General features: G+C 34.1%; 1 protein-coding gene across 1 annotated transcript; it reads right to left on the reverse strand.

Moving 5' to 3' along the window:
* Positions 1 to 1,562: 1,562 nt before the first annotated feature.
* On the reverse strand, positions 1,563 to 17,630 carry PDCL2 (phosducin like 2; the record flags this gene model as incomplete). The annotated part of the gene is made up of 5 exons (XM_081049433.1): positions 17,554 to 17,630; positions 16,879 to 16,969; positions 9,143 to 9,286; positions 4,509 to 4,717; positions 1,563 to 1,720 (listed from the first exon to the last, which is right to left on the reverse strand). The coding sequence occupies exons 1-5, from the start codon at positions 17,582 to 17,584 to the stop codon at positions 1,563 to 1,565; spliced, it is 633 nt and encodes a 210-aa protein (XP_080905559.1). The 5' UTR covers positions 17,585 to 17,630.
* Between the last annotated feature and the right edge of the window lie 3,614 nt (positions 17,631 to 21,244).

The following is a 21,244-nucleotide window of genomic DNA, read 5'->3' on the forward strand; positions in this document are numbered from 1 at the left end:
AATATGTATCTATTCAGGCATCTTAAATACTATTAGTAGTATTTCCTCTGTTAATTTTAACTTAATAAAGAAAATAAATATGTATTATGTATACACTAAAAAACGAATTACGTTTAGGGGGAACTGTTGCAGTTGGTTTCAATTGGAGGGGAAAATAATGTTCACATTTTATGCATCAGGTGGCATTAAAGTTACATTTTAACTTTATGATTATATGGCTTTTTTCCTTTCACTTCCACAACTGTTTTATCCTGAATAGGAATTTATCCATCCATTTGTTAAAGAGAATATTCCAGGATTTGGACCAGCGTAAGTAATTATATCTCTCGTATGTGTGAATAATGCTATAATAAAGACCATTGTGTACAACTCCCAACTTTCCTTCAGTTCATCTTAAGATGTATATTTTCAAAAGCCCATTTTTGCTATCTCAGAAGAAAGAGGTCTTTCCAAAATTATATCATTGGATTTTATCTTACCTGGTGAATAAATTATCATTACCTTACCCAAATCTGTATTCAACTTTTCTTTTACTTCATCATTCTCTGCAGACTCTATGATCCTTACCCACCCCAGAAAGCAGCAAAGAGCTTTTTCTTGATTCCGTGTTAAACTGCCTCAATTCTTACTAATGTATTTGTGTAATCTGATCATTTAAACTCAGTCTAGATTCTCTCACAAGCATCAGCAAACAATTGTAACCAGAAAGATGGGTCATCAATATGAACAAAGTAGAAGAACTATCAAAGTTATTGAACTATCACTTGCTAGATTTACCACCCTTTTCTCTAAAAATGGTGTTCATTATTAAGCCAAGATAAAATATCTTGCAGGTCTTCTGCAGTATCCTAATATTGTATGTTTTCTCATGATGAATTATTCTGATTACTATTAAAACACAGGTAAGCCTCACAATATATTTTCTCACTTCTCATAATTTAGAAACTTAAATGTCATACAGTTCTAATGATTCTATAGTCTACTAGTGAGAGTATGTATTAATTTTCTAACTTAATAATAGAACTATTAAAATAATAATCAGTGGAGATGTTTCATATGTACTTTTCCTCAAATTGCACATTTATACTGTGTGCAATTAATATACTTAATTTTTTTTAATAAGTAAGAGGTTTCAAAGAAAAAGCATATGGTCATAAATTTAAGTATTTTCGTGCAGGGCCCCTAAATAATAGACTTTAAAATCTGACAGAAATTAAATGAAATTTCATGGTCTCATCACTTGCATTCATAGGCCTCTTTGGAAGGAAGCAGGCAACACAGAGGACCTGTACTATCTGTGTTTTTGTCCAACGTGGGTCATAAAAACGATAAGCTACATAAAAATATTAACGGTTCAATATAAATTCTAGATTTGTTAGTGGCAATGAATATTCTGAAATAGCTGAAAGTTTTTGAAAGGATGAATAAGCTATAATTCTAACATAAAAATGAAAATAAAATACATCTATAAATTTTCTGAACTATTAAATCTCTGATTATAAAGTTAGTGGCAAACAAAACATTCTGTATATAAACACTATAAAGCTATTTATTAAATATTTCTATTTGGTTTCATCATCATCACTGTTAGAATGATTGGTGTCATCATAAATAGAAGCGTTTCTAATTGAAGATACCATCACATCTACAATGCCTTTTTGGGGGTTTTCTTCCAAATCGGTCTGTATTGCTCCAACTGAAGCTAGCTTCCATTCAAGTTCTGAAATAAATCATTAAATTAGATTAAAATTTTGGAAAAATGAAAACAAAACTTATGTAAAACAAGTTGATTCTAATACAATTAATATGGAAAAGGTGATATATTTTGAACTGGATGACAATGAAAGTGCTACAATATGAAAATACGCACTAGATACAGCAAAGTTACACTTGAAGCAAGAAATTATGCTTAACATTTTTATTTTAAAAAGGCTGAAAACAGGTGGCTTAAAATCAAGTTCAAATCAAGAAGCTAGAAAAAGAACGATAAAGTAAACCCAAGGAAACCAGAAAGAGAGATATAATGAAGAAAAGACTTTAGCAAATGTAGAAAAACAAAGTCAGTAGAGGTGACCAACAAAATCAAAAGCTGGTTCTTTGAAGAGACTAATAGACACACCTCAGGCAAAAATGATGATCAAAAAAAAAAAATCATGAATAGAAATATTCACTATTATTATTAGGATATCAAGCCTCCAACAATTAATCTCTAAACATGATTAGAGATATAAGCAATCAACAGGATTTTTCACAGAACTTGACTAATTCCAATTCTGTGAAAAATTTATATGAAATTTTGAAAAAGACTTGCCCTGTTAGAGACAACTTGTTATATGGCTATAGTAATTAACACCATGCTGTATTGATTCAGGGATAGCCAAATAGACCAGTGGAACATAGCAAAGACTTTAGATACAAATTGAAGCATTTTTTTGGACCATGAAAAATGACACAGGAAACATTAAAAATTAGTGGGGAAAACACTTCACACACATTAGGATAGTTACTTTTTTTAAAAAAAAAAAGCAGAAAATAATAAGTGTGGGTAAGGATGTAGAGAAATTGAAACTCTTGTACACTGTTAGTGGGAGTGTAAAATGGTGAAGCAACTATGGAAAATAGTATGCTGTTGCTCAAACAATTAAAATAGAATTACCCAATTTTACTTCCAAGTATACACCCAAAAGAATTGAAATCAGGGACTAGAACAGATTATTTACACATCTGTGTTCATAGCAGCATTATTTACAATAGCCAAAAGATAGAAGCAACGCAAGCATCCATCAACAGATGAATGGATAAACTAAATATAGTCTAAACATACAGTGGAATATTGCGCAGCCTTGAAAGGAAGGAAATTCTAATACAGGCTACAACATGGATAAACCTTGAGGACATTATGCTAAGTGAAATAAGCCAGTCACAAAAGGACAAACACTATATGATTCACTTATATGAGCTAGTGCAAGTAGTCAAATTCATAACATCAGAAAGTAGAATGGTGGTGGTCAGGGGCTGTAGGGAGGGGGAATTGGGAGTTATTGTTTACTTGGTACAGAGTGTGGTTATGCAAAATGAAAAGTGTTCTAGAGATGGATAGTGGTGGTGGTAGCGCAATAGAATGCACATAATGCCACTGAACTATATACTTTAAAATGGTTAAATAAAATAATTTATAAAATAAACTCCTTAGTATGTATTAATAATATACAGCATGGTAACAATAGTTAATAATACTGAATTTTAAAATGGTTAAGATGATAAATTTCATATTATGTGTATGTGTATTTTATGACAAAAAAATGTAAATATACCAAAGGGAAAAAAAAAACATGGACCAGGTACCATATTATTCATGATAATGATTGCCTCTAGGGAGGAAGGGAGGGGAATGGTACTTGAAATGGAAATATGGGTAACTTCAACTATATCTGTAATGTTTATTTCAGCAACAAGTAAAAACAGCTGAGGCAAACATGAACAAATGTGAACATTTGTTATTTTGGGTAATAATTACATGAATATTTTCTATATTATTGTTTTTACTCTTATGTAGTAATTTTTAAAAAAATTAAAAGAATGAGGTCCAAGCTGAAAAAACAAGGTGGTAAAACAAAGAGGGGCTTTAGAGACTAAGAGAAGGAAAAAGGGGTAATTCTGGAACAATTAAAGTATTGGAGTTCTCAGTAAGGCCAAAAATAGTTTTAAGGGAACAACAGAGTGAAAAACTAGTGTTAAAAAACGATTATTCACAATGGCTTCAACATGATGCTAACAGAAAAAGATTTTAATAATATAAAATTAAAGCAGTTCTGAGAAATGAGTAACTGAAGGATATGGTCTTAGAACTAGGTCAGGAAGTAAAAATCATTTAGAAAGGTAAAAATACAAAGTCCTGTGCTGTGTATCATGAAAAAGAACATAACAGGAGGCATGGTCCTTGTACTTGTTAAGAAGACAAAACTCAAAGGGAATTGATTAACCAATAAAATTGGATAGTATGTAGAAACTCAGTTGAGAACAGGAAGACAGATTTTGAATTGGTCCAGAACCATATAATGAGATAAATGGAAACCTCTTCTAGACCCATGAAGGAATAGGATTTGGAGTGAGAATAAAGATTAGGTATTTAGGGTACAGGGAAATAGTATGAAACAAAGTATAAAAGTACAAATGCATAAGCTGTGTCTAGAGTAGTGATTGAAGACCAGCCTGGCTGGAGCAGAAACTAGAAAGCATTGAGAAATATAGTTAGATGAGGGCTGAAATTCTCAGGCAGAAGGTTCTGAATTTTTAACTTATTTCGAGACAAGGAACCATTAAGGATTTAAGCGAGTGGGTGTTATGATAAGAGTATTATTTTAAGAAATTAATCCATAGGCATACAAGAAGAGACTAGAAGGGGAAAAAAAACCTTGTGTTTTATAGAAATAAACTTCTATGATACTTATTAATTTAGTGAAGTTGTCACTTTTTTATAAACAAAAATTTCAAAATAACATCATTACCTTCTAGCTTGAGATTTATCCCTCCACATTCTATAATTCCAATGAATTTGCCTTCTATCTGACCACTTTTATACACAAAAATTGTTGGTAAACAATTGTCATGATAGTGTTGAATACAGCTATTCACGATGGCTTTAACAAATTTAGTTTCTGGAAACTTTCTTGCTAGGAGACTAAGATGCTGGTTAACCAACAAACATGTTCGTATGCTAAAAAGAGAAACAGTACACAAAATATCTTTAAAAAACAAACTACTCATCTCAGTCTAATAAAATAAGTGAAACATCTCCATAACAAAAATATATCTGTAGATATTATTTTAATAATATCTAAGAACATATCAATTATCATCTACTATTGTTACCTTTAGTAATTATGAACTATAGAGTCCTCTGATTTTTATTGCAAACACCACTATAGTGTGGGAATAAAGCTTGCTACCATAGGAATTCGATTCCTAACTAAGCCTAACCGCATTTGCCTTAGCATCAATTTAATAAAGCCAGTTCCTAGTTTATAGGACATAGAAGGAAAAACAAACAAACAAGGACACCTTTAGGGAATCCTTGGCACTTCTAAGTTTAAACAAATGGATCCCAACTCTTGTCACCATCACAGGTTTATTTTCACACAAGATTATCACATCCAAAATTCCTTATCTCAAACTTCCTTGAATTTCTTGACTCTAACAAACACACACACACGCTTTTTTTTTATATCCCCCTGCATGCTACTTTCTGTCCCCATAATCAAGAACTACTCCTCATTAGAAATTTAAAATTGATTGGAAGGGTGACCAAAACCTGCTCTATCATTTAACTCCCACTACACCTATTCTTCAATTTGTCTCTTTTTTCCCAGTCTATCACTCACAACTCAAAACTGCTTGAACGTTTATCCTCTACTTTATCCCATATTTCTTCCTTTTCTTGTGGGACTTTTCTCTGTTTTTCTGCTTCCCTCTTTTCCTGCTTTCTCAATTTATCCTTCTCCACTTAACATAAACATATTTAAGTTACTAAAAATTTAAAAAGTCCCTTACAACTCTCTGTCCTCTTCTAATAACTATGTTCTCTCCTTCTATATATAACCCAGACAAAAAGAAAATAAAAACATCTATGTTTTGTTCACTTTCCTTCTTGAAAGGCCTTCTTATTCTGGCTTCTGTTAATCTCCTTTTTACTTATTTGTCTTCTCCTATCTATACCTCAAATGTAGATATTCTTGTGACTGTATCTTGGACCCTCTTTTTAGTCCAGACACAGTCACTGGGCAATCTTATCCATTCTGATATCAATAGTTGATGAATTTCAACTCCCCTTCTATTGCAACCAAAAAAAAAAAAAATCTGATCTTTCTTCTGTAGTTTTTAAATATAAACCTAAATTTGACAGAAGTGTAGCTCTTCTTTCCCTTTGTACTCATTCCCTCATCATTTATGTGGAGCATATTTGAAATAGTGTATGAGAAAAGAAAGATTAGTGTGAATTGTGTTAATAAGGAAAAGGTTCTTTGAACAGAAAATTATTTTCTTCTCTTGTAGAGCTTTGTATATCTTTTCAAAACATACATATAATGTTTAATCAGCCTCTTTCACAATACCATAGAAGAATCTTATTCCATTTTGTATTCTCAACTTCTAAGATCTGTCACACCCATAGTCAAAGCTCTCTTAAGTGAGTGACTCATGCCAAGGCATACTGCATGCTCCAGGCAGGTGGTGACCCTTCTGGACTTTTCGATACTTCCCCCCTCTATACTTGTTTGTGCCAGTTGCACATTAAATAAAAGGGGGACAAGAAAAATCACTGTAGTTCTTGTGAAAATCAAATGCAGCCTTTGGAAAAAAATGATAAAGGTTAGTCACCAAGAAAAAAGATGCCGTTTAGTTGTGGGCCAGGCAAATGTAAATGATCAGGGGAAAATACAGGTTTCTGAACTCAAATTGTTTTGTGTGCATATTTGTGTTCTTGCTTCATTTAAACAAACTCTGTAAATGGAAATCAATGAAAATGCATTAAGTTCTTATCAACATTTGGGAGAAGAGTTTTATTTTATTTTATTTGGTCTTTCTTTACCAGTTTCTGGCTTTTGTTCTCAATACACTTCTGATAAACTTGTTTCACAAATTAAAAAAATATCTCAATAGAGTAGATACAAAAGGAATGTACCTCAACCTAATAAAGGCTATATAAGACAAGCCATAATTAGCATCATACTCAACAGTGAAAAGCCGAAAGCCTTTCCTCTAAGATCAGGAACAAGACAAGGAGGCCCACTCTCACCACTTTTATTCAACATAGTATTGGAAGTCCTCGCCACAGCAATCAGCCAAGCAAAAGAAAATAAAAGACATGCAAATTGGAAAGAAAAAAGTAAAACTGGTACTATTTGCAGGTGACAAGATATTTATATAGAAAACCCTAAAGACTCCATCAAAACACTATTAGAACTAAAACACAAATTCAGTAAAGTTGAAGGATACAAAACCAATATACAAAAATCCATTGCATTTCTACACACTAATAACAAACTATCAGAAAGATAAATATATAAAACAATCCCATTTACAATTATGTCAACAATAATAAAATAAACAAATGGGACTATATGAAACTTAAAAGTTTCTGCACAGCTAAAGAAACCATTGACAAAATAAAGAGGCAACCGACTGAATGGGAGAAGACTTTTGCAAACAGTTCCTCCGATAAGGGTCTAATATCCAAAATATACAAGGAACTCATGAAACTCAACAACAAAAAAACAAACAACCCAATTGGAAAATGGGCAGAGGACCTGAAGAGACATTTCTCCAAAGAGGACTTACAAATGGCAAATAGACATATGAAAAAATGCTCAACATCACTAATCATCAGAGAAATGCAAATAAAAACCACAATGAGATATCACCTCACCCCAGTCAGAATGGCTATCAACAACAAGACAAATAGTAACAAGTGTTGGAGAGGCTGTGGAGAAAAAGGAACCCTCATACACTGTTGGTGGGAATGCAGACTGGTGCAGCCGCCATGGAAGGCAGTGTGGAGGTTCCTCAAAAAATTACAAATAGAATTACCATATGACCCAGCAATCCCTCTCCTGGGTATCTACCCAAAAAATTTGAAATCATTTATACATAAAGACACGTTTGCTCCAATGTTCATTGCAGCTTTGTTTACGGTGGCCAAGACATGGAAACAACCAAAATGTCCTTCGATAGGTGAATGGATAAAGAAGTTGTGGTATATATACACAATGGAATACTATTCGGCGTTAAGGAAAGATGATATAGGAACATTTGTGACAACATGGATGGATCTTGAGAGTATAATGCTAAGCGAAATAAGTCAGACAGAAAAAGCAGAGAACCATATGATTTCACTGATATGTGGTATATAAACCAAAAACAACAAAAGAACAAGACGAACAAATGAGAAACAAAAACTCATAGACACAGACAATAGTTTAGTGGTTACCAGAGGGTAAAAGGGGTGGGGGGACAGAGGAGGGAGATGAGTGTAAGGGGGATCAAATATATGGTGATGGAAGGAGAACTGACTCTGCGTGGTGAACACACAATGTGATTTATAGATGATGTAATACAGAATTGTACACCTGAAATTATGTAATTTTATTAACAATTGTCACCCTAATAAATAAATTTTAAAAAAATTTGTCTGACGAACTGGATGAGCTGGTAAAGAACCAGGCTCTAATTTGCATAAATTGCTCTATACAGAATTTCTCTGAGGACCTAAAGAAAGAAGACATTATTTTATTCAGAGAACTAGATAAGGACAATGAGGGCTACTGTCATGGTCTCCGTTCCTGGATTGCCATGGAGCCGAGGCACAGGGACTAGCACCTAAAGCTAGGGGTGCTTTTTCTGTGAGAGATTTGTGAAACTCGAGGAGCTTGCAGCTCCATTTTGGGGGGAAAGTCTACTCTTCCCAATTATCATTGAGATATAATATATTCAAATGCACTGCATGATCCTTGATTGGATCCTTGTTCAAAAATATGTGTGTTTATTAAAGACATTTTGAAGTCAGTTGGGAAAATTTGAGGAAGGATTGGGTATTAGGTGTTATTAGGAATCATTGTTAATTTTGTTAGGTGAAAAAATGGTATTGTGGTTCTACAGAAAAATGTCCTTATATTTCAAAGACACATGCTGAAGTACTTAGGAGAAAAGTATTATGCTGTGTGTAATATATTTTGAAATGGTTCTGCAAACACACACACACACACACACACACAAAATGATACAAATATGGCAAAACGTTAACTGTTGAATCTACCTGGCCAGTATTTAGGGTGCTCATTTTATCATTCTTTCTACTTTTCTGTGTGTTTGAAATTTTCCATAAGTTTTTTTAAGTTAACTACCAACGAATGCTTATTTTTTAAAGAAGTGTGACAAGTTTTTTAAATTAGACATGAAAGTGTATTAAACTAACTAACTTGATCCCTGAAGCCCATGACTCTATACATATATATGTGTGTATATATACATATATTTCTTTTTCATAAGTACTCTTTGTTATAAAGAGTACTTATGATCTTAAAACCAAAAATATATATCTTAAAACATTAGTATATTAAACATTTTACAAAAATGCTATGGTAATTACCTTGATCTGTACAGATGAATTATGACCCATACATCTTTGTCTGCATTTGTGACTTCATTCACATACTGATTTCCAGAAATTTCTCTTAACTCCCCAAACTTTTGTTTTTTCTGAAGAGCTTTCCATTCCTGTAATCGCTTTTCTCTAATTAAAATAATAAAATTAAATTACATAAGAAAGTTGTTATATTCTTAAAGTCATTCCCATACACAGTAACAATTTAGGGCGATGTATGTAATGCTAGTACATATCAAACACTTTACAGAATGATAGAATAAATATTAATAATGTTATAATGCCAATTTCTGTTTATATAATTTGTGTTATCATGGGTATTGCAACATATAAGAAGTTAGCTACTGACTTTTAAATTTATTTTTATGACAAGTGCTAATTATGTTGCCAGGCACTGCTTTAAGTGCATTACATTAACTAATTCTTGCAAAAATTTCATAAAGTTAATACTATTATTATCCAAATTTACATGCTCTTAACTATCATGCTAAGCTGACCTTCAGTCCAAAACCTTTATGAATATATAATTATTGTTATAAAATTTATTGCAGGTAGAGAAGCGGTAGAGAAGTGCGATTAGTTTGGACTCTAAGGTCAGACTAAACTGTGTTTAAATACCAGTTCCAACTTACTAGCAGCATGAACTTGGGCAAGTTATTTGATCTCTCTAAGTTTCAGTTTTCCCAACTACTGTTGGGAATAATACTAGTACTTGCGTGGGATTGTTGGGGATTAAGTGAGTTAACACATGTAAATTTCTTAGGATGGTGCCTACCACACAGTGACCATTCCATGTTACCTAGTTATTCATCCACAGAGAGCCTTAAAACTTTATTGCACTACTCTCTCAAAATTTACATACTTTGATTTAGTTGTTGAATGCTTGGATTCATGAAGCAAATCCGAATGGTTTCTGACACACCTGTCAGTTTCTTAAAAGTTACTGATTTATATCTCTTAGCTATCTGCGAGTACTTATTCCCCTTCCTTCTCTGTATATTCAGTATATTTTCTTATTTTCTGCATTCTTGATGCTCTGGCATTTGGGGCCTTGCTGATCCTGGAGAGAGACTGCCCCTCCGAGGTCTAACTAAAGATAGCAACCACTCACGGGAGAGCACATTCCTCAAAGGCAAACCAACTAGTCCAGAGCCCAGTCCCTCACTCAGCTCCTTTACTAAGTTGAGCCACTATCCCCCTGCCCTAATCATCGGGGAACAGGACAATTAGAGACAGCACAGAGCATGCCAAAATTATCCAAACCAGCCAATCCAAAATCTATGAATACTTACCCTGCCTACCTTCCCCTTCCCATGGAAACTACAATAAAGGCTGGTATCCATGCTATCCCCTCACTCCTGCCTCTTGGTCAACTCTGGTGCTTCCCTATGTGGCCCTGCACTGTGGGGCATGCCACTTATTCTCAAGAACTATGAGTAACCAAACTATCTGTTTGATGGCAATTATCTCCTGAAGCTGGCTTAACCATATCTGAATAAATACAAAATCTTGGCTATATTTTAATACTCTTCCCTTATTTGACATATTAGAAACATGTCAGGTAAAAACACTCTACACAATAAGTCATCCAAGCAAAATGAAGTCTAGAGGAAAATGCCAAGAATAGCAATCCAAGTCTAGGGCCCTCAAACGTTTTTCAAAGTGAAGTCCTTCAGTTTTCCTTCTATTGTCCCAGATATTCAGAACTCACTGTTACTCCAAAGATCTTTTCAGAGCCAGATTGTGTTTGCATTCAGTACTTAGCATCACTATTATTAGCTTTCCTCAATTTGATCTCACTGGCTTAATACCTTTCAAAAATTTCATTAAGTTTTTTTTCCGATGATGGCACCATACCCTACGTATTACTGCCACTATCAACTACTTCTCTTCCTCCTCCCCTCTTCCGCCATCTCTTCCTCGTTTTTGTTACTTCAGTGGAATTGAGCAGGAAAAGACATAAACATCTCATTTAGTTTTGCCATCAGGAAGTGACTTAGTGCTCAGTGGCCTGCATTTTTCACCTAACAATCTCATCAGTTGGGGTTCAGTTGCATAAACAGAAAGCCCTCTGGCTATTTTAAGCAGCTAAAAGCTTAATCTGTGGAATTAAGTGCTTTAAAAACTCAGTGGAAAGATGGCGGAGGCTCTAGGCTGGGCTACCAGGAATTACTCCCAGAACAATATTGCAAAACTGGTCTGTCAACAGAATAGCTTTCTCTGCTGCAATCCAGAAACTTGGGGAATATGGAACTACTATTGCAATTGTGCCCTAGTATCAAACTCCTCTAGGGATCAGAAAACCACTGTGACGACTGTTGTCTTTAGGAATCTATCTCCTTAACAAAGACTGGGAGAAAATATTTGCAAAAGACACATCCAGTAAAAGACTATTATCCAAAATATACAAAGAACTCTAAAAACTCAACAATAAGAAAACAATGATTTTAAAATGGGCCAAAGACCTTAAAGACACCTCACGACAGAAGACATACAGATAAGAAGACGTACAAATAAGCATGTGAAAGGATGTTCCATATCTATGTCTTCAGGAAAATGCAAATTAAAACAGTGAGAGACTACTACACACCTAACATAATGGCCAAAATTTGGAACACAGACACCACGAAATGCCAGACAATGAGCAACAGGAACTCTAATTCATTGCCGGTGGAAATGCAAAATTGTACAGCTTTTTGAAGACAGTTTGGAGGTTTTTTATAAAACTAAACATACTCTTACCATATGATCTTTGGTATTTACACAAAAGAGTTGAACAAAAACCTGCACACCGGTGTTTAAAGCAACTTTATTCATCATTGTCAAAACTTGGAAGTAACCAAGATATCCTTCAGTATATCCATCATTAGATGAATGGATAAATAAACTGTGGTTCATCAAGAAAATGGAATATTATTCAGTGCTAAAAAGAAATAAGCTATCAAGCCATGAAAAGAAGTGGGAGAACCTTAAATGCCTATTGTGAAAGAAGCCAATCTGAGAAGGCTACTGTATGATCTTAACTAAAAATCATGGAAACAGGGGTGGCCGGTTAGCTCAGTTAGTTAGGGCGTGGTGCTAATTATACCAGGGTTGCTGGTTCCCTCATGGACCACTGTGAGCTGCGCCAAAAAAACAATGGAAACAATAAAAAGATCAGTGGTTGCCAGGGGTTGGAGGAGGGGAAGGATGAATAGGCAAAGTACAGAGGATTTATGAATATAGGGCAGTGTACAGTTAGTGGCATTAAGTACTAAGTACTGTCTCCATTTTTAAGTTTGTTTATTCAAATGAGGATCCAATTAGATTTATACAAGTGGTTGTTATCTCTTAAATCTCATTTAATCCAAATTCTTTGCCATCTATTTTCCCTTAGCAATTTCTCTGTTGAAGGAAACTAGATTGTTTGTCCAAGGTCTGAATTTTGCTGATTGCATTATCATGAAGCCAATTTGCTGACTGCATTATCATGAAGCCACAAAAAATATAAATTTTTAGTAGCAATGCTAGGTGATTATTTTGATCGACCACCTTAAGAACCATGAGTCTGTTTTGTCCTGTCTGTACTATCCTTGTCTGATTGTGATAACAGGGTTATGGTATCAGTAAATATAACAATGTCATATGCAAAAGCTTTCTATCTTTGTAAAAATATAGGGATTACTTGCATCTTGAAAGAGAAAAAACAGATATAGAACAAATTTTAGAAAGAAGCCTCTCTTCTCAATTATGCTTTTCTATCTCTTATTGAGTCAATTTTGGACATCTATATTTTCTTTAAAAAATTGTATTTTTAATATGATGTATATGATCATATATCAAATACTCTTTTTTGTCTGGTTCCTTTCATTCAGGATATTTTTGAATATCACCAGTTATTGTGTGTCTCAGTAGTTTGCTTACTATTCTTACAGAGTAGTATTCGTGAATACACTACAATTTATTTACTCATTAACCTCACATTCATTTACCATATTGATGGACTTCTGTGTTGTTTCCAGTTTCTAGGTATTATGAATATTCACATGCAAGTGTTTGTATTAACATATACCTTCAATTTTCTCAAGTAAATATCCAGGAATGTAATTGCTGGGTTATATGTTAAATGCATGTATCACTTTAGAAGAGATTGCCAAACTATTTTCCAAAGCAATCATATGAGAGTTCCAGTTCCTCCATGATCTTTAGTTTTTAATTGTAACATAATTCATATACAATAAAATTCAATAATTTAAAGTGTACAATTTACTGATTTTGAAGATATTTACAAAGTTGTGTATATATCACCACTAATTCTGGAATATATTTGTTTCCCCAAAAGAAACTCTGTATTTATTTGCAGTTACTCCCTATCCCCCCTTCTCTGGCCCTGACAATTAATAATCTGCTTCCTGTCTCCATGGATTTTCCCATCCTGAACATTTCACATAGATGGAATTATATAAAATGTGGCCTTTTGTCACTGGCTTCCTTCACTTGGCACAATGTTTTCAAGGTTCAATCCTGTTGTAGCATGTGTCAGTACATCATTACTTTCCATGGCTGAAAAAAATTCCATTGTATGGATATACTACATTTTGTTTACCCACTCACCCACTGATGGACATTTAAGTTCTTTGTACTTTTTGGCTATTGTGAATAAGGCTGCTATGAACACTTATGTACATGTTTTGTGTTTTCAATTCTCCTGGGTATATATATCTAAGAGTGGAGTTTTTGGATCATATGGTAATTCTGTAAACATTCGAGGAAATTCCATACTGTTCTTCACAGCAGCAGACCACTTTACACCCACCAGCAAAGTATGAGGATTCCAATTTCTCCACATCCTCACCAATATTTTTGTTTTTATCTGTCTTTTTTATTATAAGAATCCTAGTGGCAGTGAAGTGGAATCTCATTACGGTTTTGATTTGCACTTCCCTAATGACTAGTGATGTTCAGCATCTTTCCATGTGCAAATTATTTTCCATTTGTATGCTTTCTTTGAAGAAATTTCTATTCAAATCCTTTAAATGTTTTTAATTGAGTTATTTGCCTTTTTGTTGTTGAGTTTTAGGAGTTCTTTATATATTGTGGTCATTAATCCCTTACCATATAATTAATTTACAAATATTTTCTTCTATTCTGTGGGTTGTATTTTTACTCTCTTGATTGTGGCCATTGATACACAAAAGTTTTAAATTTTGAGATAGTCCAATTTGTCTATTTTTTTCTTTTGTTGCTTGTGCTTTTGGTGTCATTGCTAAAGAAATCATTGCTAAGATTGAAATCATTGCTAAATCCAATGTCATGGACATTTCCCCCTATGTTTTTTTTGAAGAGTTTGTAGTTTTAGTCTCATGCTTAGGTCTTTGATATATTTTGAGTTAATTTTTGTATATGATGTGAGTTAGGAGTCCAACTTTCTTCTTCTGTGTGTGGATATCCAGTTTTCCTAGCACCATTTTTTGAAAAGGTTGTCCTTTTCCCATTGAAATTTCTTGGCACCCTGTTGAAACCATTTAACTATATATGAGAAAGTCTCTGGCTCTCTATTCTATTCCATTGGTCTATACGTCTATTCTTATGTCACTACCACCCTGTTTTGATTACTGTTGCCTTGTAGTAAGTTTTGAAATCAGGAAGTGTGGGTTCTCTGATTTTGTTCTTTCTCAAGATTGCTTTGGGTTTTAGGATCTGGATTGTGTTTTTGTTCATTCTACCAATTTTTGCCTTTAATTGGAGATTAATTTAAAATCCATTTACATTTAAAATATGTAATGTGCTTTTTGATGGTAATGTAAGTGCCTGACATTAAGCTTTTGATTTCTAAGGCATCCATTTCAAAAGACATCCATCTTGAGAAACATATTGCCAGCTGTATGACACAGCTACTAGCAAAACAACCAAATAAGGAGTTAGACTGTCCTCACTCATGAAACTCCCTCTTTTAGAAATCTCTAGGTAACCTAGATAACTGACCAGTTGAGTGACCCTGCTTCTCTTTCCTGTGCTCTAATTTCAGCTGTTATGCTCTAAATTAGCCAATAAGGAGTAAACTCTAGAACCTAGATACCCCATCATTGGACCCTAATAAAGACTGAGCCACAGGTGTTTTCTATTTTTCTCTTTCCCCATCCCTATTTCTGTCTCTTCTCTCTTCTCTCTCTCTCTCTCTCTCTCTCTCTCTCTCTCTCTCTCTCTCTCTCTCTCTCTCTCTCTCTCTCTCTCTTTCTCCCTCTATCTTTCTATCTCTATTTATCTATCTCTATCTATCTCTATCATCTCTATCTCTCCCCATGACCTGCCTGTGTGGCCCTCAGTGAGTCGTGTATCCTCCAAAACCTGTGAGTAATAAATTTTGTTCCTCTAAGTTCTCTAACGGTTTCTTGATGAAGATATCCTGCAATCATAATAAGAACTACAAGAGCTGCTCCAGCCACAACATATGAGTAATACAGGCCCAGGTGAGTGCCCCAGGCATTCCAAGCCAATAGTATCAATATCAGTGGTCTGGGACCAACACAACAAAGCAATTACTGATAAGGAAGGATCTCAGCCATTTAGCTATTTTTCGTATTTCTTATATGCTTTTTGTTCTTCAATTCGTCTATCATTGCTTCTTTTTGTATTTAGTTGGTTTTTGTAGTGTACCATTTTGATTTCCTTCTTTTTTCCGTATTCTTTCAGTGGTTACCTTAAGGATTAAAATTATTATCGTATAATGACCTACTGTGAATAATACCAACTTAGTTTCAGTAGCATACACTTTGCTCTTTATACATCTCTATCCCTTCTTCTTATATTTTTATTGTTACAGACTACATTGTTATATATTGTGTGTCCATTAACATCTACTTATAATTACTTTCTTATGCATTTGCCTTTTAAATCATATAGGAAAAAAGGAGTTAAAAACCAAAAGTACAGTAATAGTAGGTTTTATATTTACCTATGTAGTTACCTTTACTTATGTTATTTATTTCTTCATATGGCTTTCTGTTACAGTCTTGTGCCCTTTAATTTCAGCCTGAAGGATTCCTACAGCTAATTTTTAGGGCGATTCTAGTAGTAACAAATTCACTTAGCTTTTACTTAGGAATGTTTTAATTTCTCCTTCATTCTTTTAGCATAGTTTGCCAGATATAGAATTCTTGTTTGACAGCAACCTTGCATTCCTGGGACAAATCCCACTTGTTTAGGGTGCATTATTCTTTTTCTAAGTTGATGGACTTCATTTGCTAATATTTTGTTTAAAATTTTGTGCCTATATTCATAAGAGATCTTTTTCTATAGCATACTGTTTTGCCATTTTTTTGTCTGGTTTTCATATCAGGATAAGTTGGGAAATATATGAACCTATTCTAATTTCTGAAATAATTTATGACTGGTAAATAATTATTAAACAATAGAAACCCTTGACAGACCTCATGCTAGAAGAAAAATCATGGCCCTCTTTTTATTGGCCATTTATTGGTATTTTCCACTTTACTCATATGTAACTTGATGACGTTCTGCAGTACACTATTGGATAGTTTTTACTTGAAGCAGAGGCAAAAAAATTCAGGAAAAAAATTTCATATTCTAGAAAGTGAGTTAGTTTTAAAATGTTACTTTAAAATTACTTTTGTTCTTTTTTTAATCCATTCTGTAGACAAAGTAGGTCTTTTTTCATAGTTTAATTCTTACAATACTTGTTTACTCCAAAACTCATAAATTACCCAAATGAATCACTGTACCTGTATGTTTCAATAGCTCTCATATCTTCATCATCAAATTCATCTTCAGCTTCCTTCAACTGTGCAAGGGTCATCTTTTCATATGGTTTAACTAAAACAAAATAAATTGTAGATAATTGAATTATTTAAAAATTAATTTTACTTTATAGTCAGACGTCCAGAAAAAAAACAATATGTTAGATAAATGGAGATCAAGAATATCTTTAATGTTATAGTATCTGCAGTATATAAAGCTATTTTATTGCTGACTGCTTCAGGTTTGTTTAAAGTGTTATTATTTCCTCAGAGTTCACAGAACTACCAGGCTACATTTAAAAGTTGATCTGAAAATCAATTAGACCTCAAAATTTTATATTTTCCCAAGAACATGGAAATCTTGACAAATAATACGTACTATATTGAATGATCAAAATCACAAGGCAATCACAAGGTAGAGGGGAAAAAAAGCTCACTAGGTTAGATAACAGGACATTTCAGCTCTATTATTAACTAGCCTGTAACTTTCAACACATGAATTAGAAATTTTAGCTGTCAGCACCCTAACTTTAAAAGTAGGGCTCGGACTTATATTAAATGATTTCTAATGTCTTCGCTGTCTCTAAGTTCATGATATACATTCTTACTATCATAACTGCACTAACCCCTTCATCCAGCCCACCATATGCACAACTATACCCATTGCTTCTTTCTGTAAACGTAAAACCATTTCTTCAATTTCATCTTTTGGCTCTTCTTTTGGAGGAAGAATGCCAAAATCTCTTAAAATTTCATTCCATTCTGTGTCTTCATTTGGGTCCTATGTAAAAAAATTAAAAATTTATTAATGGTTGTGCATTTTAATATATAAGTATAAAATTCATATGTAGTATTTCCAACTATGCAATTGTTCATGAATTCTTCAAATAATTAGATAATCAGTTTTAAAGAATAGAACAAAGTAGTTTACTTTCCCCCCATTTCCCAGAACTAATGGGACCATATACTTTGATAAACAAAATACATCCTCTATCCTGAAAGTTACGAGATGTTTAATTTAAAAAATAATAATTTAGAACACATATCAAATATTAATGAAGTAAATAAAATCATGGAAAATTCTGATAACCACAGTAGATGAAAGCAACTCACATTATGAAGAAATACTGTTTTGATTCTATTTCTACGTAAGGATTCAAGACCTCCAGGTGAACTTTCTTCTCTTTTAAGCTATATAGCCTCATGGGACTCATTCCCAGGTTAAATTTTAGAAGAGTCTAGGAATCTTTTTATAATTCAGTTTGTGTCTAATCATAATTTCTTTGTAAGAAAGTTAGCCTTATTTTCCTTACTACTTAGGCTTTGATATTTTCTTGCTACTTTTCCACAAGTTGTCTGTCGAAAATTAACTATTGTTTTTCTAGTCTGCTGTCCATTTTCTCTGATGTTTCCAGAGGAAGGGAGAACTTAATTATATACATGAGTGAATATTGTGGCAAACAAAGTATAAGATGGTCTTGATTGAACTCCACCTTTTGGTATTCACATCCCTGCATAATCCCCTCTCTTTGATTATGGGTGGGAACTGTGACAAGCTTTTAACCAATAGAATATGGCAAAGGTGAAGAAATACATTTCTGTGATTGAATTCCATAAGATCGTAACTTCCATCTTGCCAGCACGCTCTCTCACTTGCTGGCTTTGATGAAGCAAGCTTTCCTACTGGAGGTGCCCTATAGATGGAGGAGAGAACTGTATGACAAGGAAAATGTAGCCAGTAATTAGCTAGGAAATGAACTCTTCAGTCATATAGCCCCCAAATAACTGACTTCTGCCAACCGCCATGTAAGTGTACTTAGACATGTATCCTTCTTCTGTTGTACCTTCAAATGAGACCCAGGCTGACATTTTGATTGCAACTTTGTGGGAGACTCGGAAGCAGAGGGACCAGCAAAGCAATGACTAGACCCTTGACTCATATAAACTCTGAGATAATAAATGTGTTGTTTTAAGCCACTAGGTTTGTGCTAATGTTTTATACAACAATGAATAACTAATACAAGTATCATCTTATTTTTCATCTTCATTCTATTCTCTGGCCAAAGTATTGTTTTTCGATCGCTGCTGGGTCTTTTACTGATCTCTCTATCCATGAGATCCTCGAATCCGCCTTCTTTCTATATGTTTTATAACAATTTTTTTTAAAATCACCGTCAGCAGGAGTTCTGTACTTGGTGATGGCAGACTAGACCATTTGGATCAATCCTCTTGATGAGAACAGCTAGTAAAACTGGCAAAGTAGATGAAAATCTATTTGAGGCATTGGAAAATCAACAAGGCAGTGAAAAAAATTATGGGGAGAAGATCCTGGATGAAAAGGAGACCCAGAGAAAGGAGCTCTACATTTGGGTCCATTCCTCTTGGATCAACTGCCAATTCTGGAAGAGATCAAGATGCTGAGAAATTGAATAAAGGTCCACAAATCTGAGCACAGTGACCAAAGCAGAAATCAATAAGAAAATAATAACTAGGAGATCATCATATATTTGGAATTTAAGAAAGAAAACTTCTAAATAACCCATGAGTCAAAGAAGAAATCACAATGGGAATTAAACATTAGAAATTGAATGACAACAATAAAGCCACATATCAAAGATATGTGGGTACAATTAAACAGTTCATAAAAGGAATTTTATACTCTTAATTTAACATACTAGAAAATGAAAAAGGCTTCAAAATTAAGATATACCGTATTTGCCGGCGTATAAGACGATTTTTTGGCCCCGAAAAATATGCCTTCAAGTGGGGGGGTCGTCTTATACGCCAGGTACACTTCAGATAGACTGCCCATAGTGCTTGTCCCCTGCCATAGTGGCCTCCCGATGCCCGCCCACTTCATTCCACATACCGTTCAGGCATCAGCAGCGCTGCTGGGTGTATGCTCGGCTGTTATGCGATTTTGCTGTTATGCGATTTTACCACACTCGCAAAATCGCACACAGCCGAGCATACACCCAGTATGTTAGCGCAAAATCGCGAATCGCGATACCATACTGGGTGTATGATCGGCTGTGTGCGATTTTGCGAGTGTGGTAAATTCGGGTTACCGTATATTTCTTTACATGTGCATTGAAGATTCGCGATTTTGCGCTATCATGGTGCCTGTTAGAATGTTGAAGAGCTCGCACTTGCGCACTAGTGAGGTCCCAGGGAGATGCTGATGCAAGGGTGGACCAGACTGCTATAGTGACAGGGCGAGCAAACAGGGAGCAGGGACCAATCAAATCAGGCTTTGTATACAGCCAACAGCCAACCACAATACTGCACCATTGTACAGTACAGCATAGAAAATGTCGACCAGTCAAACCCCTATCATCCCTATCATGGCACCAGCCAAAAGAAAGAAGTATGATGCAAATTTTAAACTGAAAGTTATTTGGTGTGGTGGAAGGTGTGCGGAAGGGGGGGTAGTCTTATACGGCGAGTATATAAACAAACTCTGTATTTTGAGTGGAAATGTTAGGGGGTCGTCTTATACGCCCAGTCGTCTTATACGCCGGCAAATACGGTAAGCCTCCAACCTAAAAAGTTGGAAAAGAACATCAAAATAAGCCACAGGTAGAGGTAAGGAAATAATAAGGGTGAAAGTAGAAATTGAAGAAATGAAAAATGAATATATAATAGAAAAGATTAACAAGGCCCCAAATTAGTTCTTAGAGAAGTCTAATAAAATTGATTAAAATGTGCCAAGTTTGATTTTTAAAAAAAGTGAGAAGGCACAAAACCAATATCAAAATAAAAATCAAAAAGAGGGATTCTTGACTGGTAATACGAACATTTAAAAAGAGGCTGTTCTCTATTGTATTTTGTTCATCTTTTTTTCTCTTTAAGGTTGAAGTTTAGATGATTGACTATAAACCTTTCTTTTCTAATACAACCCCTTAAAGCTATAAATTTCCCTTTAACAAATTCTTTAGCTGCATCTTACAAATTTTAGTATGATGTATTTTTATTATCATTCAAATAAAAAATTTCTAGTCTCACGTGATATTTTACTGACATTTTTATTATTTTGAAGGATACTGTTTAATTTTCAAATAATTTGGGCTTTTCTAATTTAATTCTGCTTGGTCAAAAAATGTTAAGATTTTAATTTTAAAAAATGTATTGGCTTGTTTTATGACACAGCATGTGGTGATTTTAGTGAATTTTCCATGCATGCTTAAAAAGAATGTGCTCTCTGCCACCAATGGGTATATTTCTCTATAAATCAATGGATGGTTGACAGATTTATTAATATCTTCTATTTTGTTAGCAATTATTGTATCTTCTTTTATAAAGCACTAGTTTAAAAGGAGTGTTAAAGTGTCAAATTATGATTGTGAATTTG

This window comes from Rhinolophus hipposideros (assembly GCF_964194185.1).
Source record: "Rhinolophus hipposideros genome assembly, chromosome: 1".
NCBI lineage: Eukaryota > Metazoa > Chordata > Mammalia > Chiroptera > Rhinolophidae > Rhinolophus > Rhinolophus hipposideros.